Here is a 7,197-nt window from a genome sequence, read left to right as displayed (position 1 = left end):
TTTTACACGACGGTGCCTCCTATTGATGGCTTAGATTCTTTTACATCTACAACACACTCACACTCACTTAGAGTTGACGATCCCTCACCTCCCAAAACCATTTATGTAAAAGCTAAATGAAAAAAATGAGTGTCACCCAAGCATGCCCTTGATATTCCCATCTGTCATATTCTTGTAGCACTGACTATGGCCCGCCAGGATATGAATTGCCTGTAATCAAGGCTTTTAAGAATCTCATATAACCATGAGCTATATAAGGGACCCACCATATAGCTCATGGTGGGTCCACCATGACATTTACATGCTACCTAACCCTTCATAAGGTGATTTCCACTGGGATGAAAGGAAAACAAAAATACCATCCTGGTCCAATATTTTTGTGGCCCCAAAGAATATTTCAACGATGTCATTCAATCTCCACTGGTTCTTATGTTGTGGCCCAGTTGAGTCTTAAATCTGCCTATTTTTAAAACTTTCATCCTAACATAGAGCTTAGGATTACAGGGGTTCGGGTCGTCTGGCCCACTAGCCCAATGGACCTCTCCATGGATGTGTATCAAAAAGAATTTCTAAAACAACATTAGAAGACCTTGAGTTAAGACTAATGAATGAAAATTATTAGAAAGTGATCGTATTATGTCATACTTTCATAGAAAAGCATCAACCAAATTCCAATAACTTAAAAGGTAATTAAGTACTAGCCCCACAATCACCATCAAATGAGGGAATATGGTCCACACCACACATAAACTTAGGAACATAAAAGAAAAATTATTAAAAATTAGAAGCTAAATTCTCCTCAGTCAGTAGGCAGGATGAGAGCTAAAACATTTTATTCTCCTAGTAGAGTAAGGAGAAAGTTCTTATAGTCTCCTGAGGTGTCATTAGCAACTGCATGGCTAAGAGCTACATTGTTTCTCTTGTGATACACCTCCATTATCTCCTTCAAGTCCTTCTCGGCATGCATGATGATCACACGTGTGAGTGCATCCTCATCAGTTCCTAGATTGTTGATTGCATTCCTTAGCACCTGAAACCAAAAGAAATGCAGAAGAAAAAAAAAAATCATTGAGGGTGCTGTGTTGTGATAGATGTCTCACAGTGCAGGAGAAATTATAATAAAGCCCCAACGAGGGAATGCAGGGGGCGTGTTGTATGAGACCTGATCCAAAGACCCAACCTGACTGAATAAGGTATTTCTATACATAGGATATAAATATTCTCTATGGAAATCAAATTAGAGCTACCCAAGAGATGCTTTTTATGAATATTTTGAGTGCTAGAAAGTTTTGGAGCTATAATCCTTTTTTAAGAAGATAGTGATCATTTCTGTAGGAATTCATTTATGGAGTAGGCACAACATCAAACCATGTCAATTTATTGTGTTTTGTGTGTTGAGTTTTTTTTTGCATCAACTAGATTGTGGGTTGCTTTGGTATGTAATATGCTACTTCATTACTTGCTATTCTAGGGGTAGGTTCATGTCTGTCACTTTAATACATGGCATACACAGTGTATGCAATATAGTTCCATACATGAGCTAATATTGCAATTTATATTCAAAATGATGAATGTTATTATTATAGACATGCATGGTGTATATTATAATGAAACAAATAAAAGTATAAACATCTACATTGTAAATATAAATTTTCATTAACTTAATAATAAGAATATAGAGTCATAATTTCAGGTCACTAAAATTAGCTATCTGGATTGCAAAATGATCTATAATCCAAATAGTTCAATCCGCGACAGAAAACATGGGAAGTTTCATGCTTTAGATAACGTTTGTTTTGATGCAATATCAAATTGATTGCAATTATTCATCCAAATAAAATGGATCGAATGAAATTGTGGTCTCCTTAGGCCATGTTTGGATGCCACTTAAAAATCAGTTCATCTTATCAGTTAATAGTAATAATATAGGAGATCAGATTCTATTATTTGTTGATTATCAATATTGATTTATCAAAAACATGTATCTTCCCTTTTGGTACCTGATCTATACATTTGGGGCCCATAATTGATTTATCGATTATGGAATTTTTGCCTTTCTCCATTGTGGAATTTTGGTGCATTTCTACTTAACCATGTCTTACATGCAAACAATTAAAAGGTTAGACTTGACCAAATGAAGAGCTTTTTCTTTTCTTTTGTGTGGTACATTACTGATGGAAGCCATTGGATCAATGGATTGAATAAACCAACCATGGCCCTACATGCACAAATCATGTACCTAACAGAGAAGCTCAGACTATTTTTAATCCCTATCAAAAAATATGATCTCCAATGCATAATTATTATTAACTAAAAATGTGATGAAGGCATTTTAAGCGGCACCCAAACAAGCTCAGGCTCTATTTGGGTATGGGATTTTGCAAAATTGGGAATAAGCCTAATCCCATTTTTGACGGCCCCAAGCCTTCCATGTCATATTTATGCTGTAGAAACAATGTTTTCTTTCATTCAATCACAATTTTTGAAAACTTGAAATATTATAACTAAGTGGAAGGAACCACCCTCTCCATTTCAGATTTGCACTGCAAAAGCAACTGTTTCGTCTAATTACTTTCAATTTTGGAACACTTCAATTAGAAACATTGTTTCACACTGTAGAAACAATGTTTTCTTTCATTTAATCACAATTTTCAAATCCTTCACTATTATTGAAAACTTGCAAGATAAATTAAATGGAAGAAACCGCCCTCCCCATTTCAGATTTGCACTGCAAAAGCAACTGTTTCTTTTAATTATTTTCAATTTTTGAACACATCAATTAGAAACATTGTTTCACACTGTAGAAACAATGTTTTCTTTCATTTAATCACATTTTTTTAATCCTTCACTATTATTGAAAACTTGCAAGATTGTAACTAAGTGGAAGAACCCGCCCTCTCCATTTCAGATTTGAACCGCAAAAGCAACTGGTTTTTCTAATTACATTCATGTTTTGAACACTTCATATTATTGAAAACTTCCAAGATTGTAACTAAATGGAAGAAATAGCCCTCTCCATTTCAGATTTTCGCCACAAAAGCAACTGTTTCTTCTAATTACTTTCAATTTTTGAATCCTTCAATTAGAAACATTAATGTTTCACACTATAGAAACAATGCTTTCTTTCATTTAATCACAATTTTCAAATCCTTCACTATTATTGAAAACTAGTAAGATTGTAACTAAGTGGAAGGAACTGCCCTCTCCATTTCAGATTTGCATTGTTTCACATTTTAGAAACAATTCTTTCTTTCATTTAATCACAATTTTCGAACTTGCAAGATTGTAAAGTGGAAGAAACCACCCTCTCCATTTCAGATTTTCACCTCAAAAGCAACTGTTTCTTCTAATTACTTTCAATTTTTGAACACTTCAATTAGAAACTTCGAAATTTGTGATTAAGCGAAGAAACTTGAAAGAATTGCCATGGGCCACAAATAACAAACTAATATGATGTTTTTTTTTTTCTTGTCGTTGAGGATTCTTACTTTTTCGAAATACTTGTGAGGGGAATTAATGCACCGGACGGTGGTCCGCAAGGCCGATAAGAATTCATCCAATGGATCACCCAACAATCCCTGATAATCACACACTCCATGAGGGAAAGAAAAATAGTGTACTTTCATTTGAGAGCAAATGCGGAAATGCAATAATATCTCGTCAAAAGGCTAAAATTCACAATACCTTAGTGATAGAAGTTCCATACTCATCTTTGTAACAGTTAAATGTCGCATGAAGCTGCACCTTGCTCCTTGTACTCAAGATTCTTATGATCTCTTCATGATCAAATGCCTTTTCTTGGATGGCATCATGAAGAATGTTCGCCTCTTGAAGCGCTAGGCTTGTGTTAATCTCATCGCCACCATACCTATACGTGCCCACTAGAGCTACCAAAAGCTGTGGCAAAAAAAAAAAAAACCAGACCCAAATTCAGCACATTTAACTTCATTTGAACAATGTATGGAGGAAGACATGAACGTACCTTACGGAAGTTGCCTGTGGTGTTTGACGCAACATCTTCTTCCAACGAACGCTTGAAGCGTAAGTGGTAGGCCTGCTTCACTGCCAAAAGCTCAGATGGGGTCCGGACGCATGCTATTTCTATGATCGCACGAATGTCGGGGATCAACTTGTTCAGTGCAGCACTACTTATGACGGCATCTCGGTCAGGTGGATCCAATGTCCACCGGTACACCGCATTCTGTTTTCAGGTAAGTTGGTTTGGAAAACATTCTTAGTGGAATTTACAAGCAGTCTGAAATATGGTTTTAAGAACAGACTGAGTCGGGTGTGACTCGTTCGAGTCAACTCAGACATGTGAAGACCCATCTGGTTTGATACAATGAGTCACCCAGACGAGTTGGGAGTTTGACTCGCAACAATACTTTACATCCCATCCAGTGAATAACTTCTAACCTATCAGGTTAATGTGAGATCCAATCCTTCCAATAGTTTGGGCCCACCAAGAGGATGACGTTGTGCTAATATCACCATATCTATTCATTAGGTGGGCCACGCCATAGAAAACAATGTATAGCAATTGATAAATAGAAAAATCCAAGTGTGGTCCACTCTAGGGAGTGGATGATGGACACTATGACTTACATTAGCATTTGTACTTTTTGAAAAGGTTATATGGTTTTGATGGTTCAAAGGCCCACCTCAAAATCACCAGAGAGTTCAGACTCAAGTCGCTGGATGAGATCCTCCTGATAAAGCTCTTCGTAAGCTATCCTAATCCGCTTCCTTTGAGCTGAGTCTCTGTGACCCAGTATTGAAATTATTGCATTCTCATCTGTTCCCCACCCTAACACACCATGATTCATGTAATAATCAGATTACTGTATAAGCATTGATTGGTGACTCGGACTCGGTCAGATACGATCCAGATCAACACCACGAGTCACTCAGACGAGTCAGCCCTGACAATAGTTCTAAAACTTGGTTACTTACTCAAATCTGGGTAGAAACGACTCGACTTGATTGTATTTCATTCAATATCATGAAATTTCTCCAGATTTGTTGCAACCAAATGCGCCATAATTCATGAACTTCATCTCAAATAATAATGAATATATATATATATATATATGACACCAAAAATGATATTGTGAGTTCAGTAAAGCGAACCAACAATTAATAGAATGTATGGAACCAAAGATTAATTAGTATCTATAAAAAGAACCAACTTCATTCATGTGGGGCCATGTTTCAGTGATCCAGATTGTTGATCTTACAGGCATGACAGCCAATGGTGGGATGCCTGGAAAATCTCCCAGACTGGAAGTTCCCAAGTCCCAACCCTTGGATCAGTGTCCTATTCCATGGGATGTGGATTGACGGCTTTGGATCTTCGAGGAGATTCTTCCATCCACAAATCTTTAAGATTTTGATTCCTGAGGTCAATTCAGTCGAATGTGGACCGTTACTCTATTTATCTTCCTAGCAGTCTAGTTGTTGGCCATTAAATGGATGGCTATGATTGTCTTGTCCAGGAGATCTTTCTTTGTGAATGGTCATTCCACAGTGGGACCCAATAGAATAATGATCTGGATTAATGGGGCATTGCTCCTATCCGTGTGTGGGATCCACCATGATGCAAGCATGACATCTAATCCATCCATCATGTGGCCGCTGGTGTCTCCTTGATGGCCAAAATTCCAGGCCGACCGAAATCTCAAGACCGCACCACAGGAACAGTTGGGATTGGCAAGCCCACCATTAAGAACATTCCAGATCCGTTGTTTTTTAAAATGTCATCCAATCCATTCACAAGATGTTCCCTGCGAGGATGAATGGACACGACAAAAATCAGACCGTTCCAACCATCATATAGAGACCTATGCATATTTGGAATGTTTTGGATGGTTATCATTTTCTATTGCATCACCCACCTGATGACTGCTAGACAATGTTAAACATAAGGGTCGTCCATGATTGACGGATTGGATGTCAATCAAACATGCATCACTGTGGGCCTTAGCCATCACGTTCTAGCAGATCATGGCTCATTACAGTGGCTAGAAGACCGAGGCTGTGATATGGTCCAACTGGACGCGGATTTCCTGCGAAAGCCTTTCGCAGGAAGTTCCTACGGCCCTACAGGGAGCCAGAGGAAGCTGTAAAAAATTAAAATATAAATTTAAAAAAAAAAAAAAAACAGAACAGAACCACATGATCTGATTCTAAGGTGGGCCCCACATGAGCAGACTACAAGGGGTCAAGAGAGACCTTGACAGGCCTTCCTTAGATTTTCAGCATCATCAGTTGGAGAAGGAACTGGGTTAGGCACTCTAAGGGTAGCCATCTCTCTCTCTCTCTCTCTCTCTCTGATTCTGGACAGAAGAAGAGACGGTGGATGTTCATTTTATAGGGTTTTGATAGGGTACGGTGCCATAGTACCATATCACGGTATGGTGGCAGGTTTCTGGAAACGGATTGGCTACTCCCCCTGACACCAGCCCCGTGGGTGGTGGTCGGTGCTCTGTGGGCCCCGTCATGATGTATGTGTTTCATCCATTCCGTTCATCCATTTTTACAGATCATTTTATGCTTATCCCAAAAATGAGTGGTATATAAATATCAGGTCGACCACACCACATGAAAACAATAGCAATTGGATATCCACCGTTAAAATCCTCCTAAGGCCCACTGTACTGTTTATTTGACATCCAATATGTTGATTAGGTCATACAGGCCTAGATGAAGGGAAAAAACAAAAATCAGCTTGATCCAAAACTTTTATGGCCCCAAAATATTTTTTAATGGTCAACGCTCATTCAACACTGTTTCATGTAACGTGGTCCACTTAAGATTTAGATATATCTCATTTTTCGTTTCATACTCTAAAATGATCTGTAAAAATAGATGGACGGCATGGATGAAATACATACATCATGGTGGGGCCCACGGAGCACCGACCATCAGCCACTGGCTGGTGTCAGGGGGAGTAGCCAATCCGTTTCCCAGGTTTCTACCCTCGGATTGTACCCTTAGAATAATCTGAACCGTTCTTTTTCTCATTACCACCGTACAAATGTTATAATGTTATAATCACGCTTCATTGTAATTCTTAACCTTTGAATCCTGGGTCTTAATATGAGCCATTAAATATTCATCTTCCTATACAATCATATGTTCAATAAAAACTTATTTTTATGGCCCAGGTAGCACATATTTCGGAATGTGAACGGTTCA

General features: G+C 38.2%; 1 protein-coding gene across 1 annotated transcript; it reads right to left on the bottom strand.

Moving 5' to 3' along the window:
• Nucleotides 1-644: 644 nt before the first annotated feature.
• On the bottom strand, nt 645-6,320 carry LOC131227247 (annexin-like protein RJ4). The gene is made up of 6 exons (XM_058222997.1): nt 6,232-6,320; nt 4,662-4,807; nt 3,983-4,201; nt 3,685-3,897; nt 3,489-3,578; nt 645-1,030 (listed from the first exon to the last, which is right to left on the bottom strand). Exons 1-6 carry the CDS (start codon nt 6,305-6,307, stop codon nt 833-835), a joined length of 942 nt encoding a protein of 313 aa, XP_058078980.1. The 5' UTR covers nt 6,308-6,320; the 3' UTR covers nt 645-832.
• Nucleotides 6,321-7,197: the final 877 nt, after the last annotated feature.

This window comes from Magnolia sinica, chromosome 15 (assembly GCF_029962835.1).
Source record: "Magnolia sinica isolate HGM2019 chromosome 15, MsV1, whole genome shotgun sequence".
Classification (NCBI taxonomy): domain Eukaryota; kingdom Viridiplantae; phylum Streptophyta; class Magnoliopsida; order Magnoliales; family Magnoliaceae; genus Magnolia; species Magnolia sinica.
The sequence above is the reverse complement of the archived record's forward strand: the minus strand, read 5'-3'. Positions and strand labels throughout refer to the sequence as shown.

Bases quoted from the DNA above. Each gene is read 5' to 3' on its own strand.
- LOC131227247 (XM_058222997.1), bottom strand. From the start codon at position 6,307: ATGGCTACCCTTAGAGTGCCTAACCCAGTTCCTTCTCCAACTGATGAT. The intron at 4,808-6,231 runs GTCTCTCTTGAC...ATGGTGTGTTAG, and splicing joins TCTAAGGAAGGCCTGTCAAG to GGTGGGGAACAGATGAGAAT. The intron at 4,202-4,661 runs GTGGGCCTTTGA...ACCTGAAAACAG, and splicing joins AACTCTCTGGTGATTTTGAG to AATGCGGTGTACCGGTGGAC.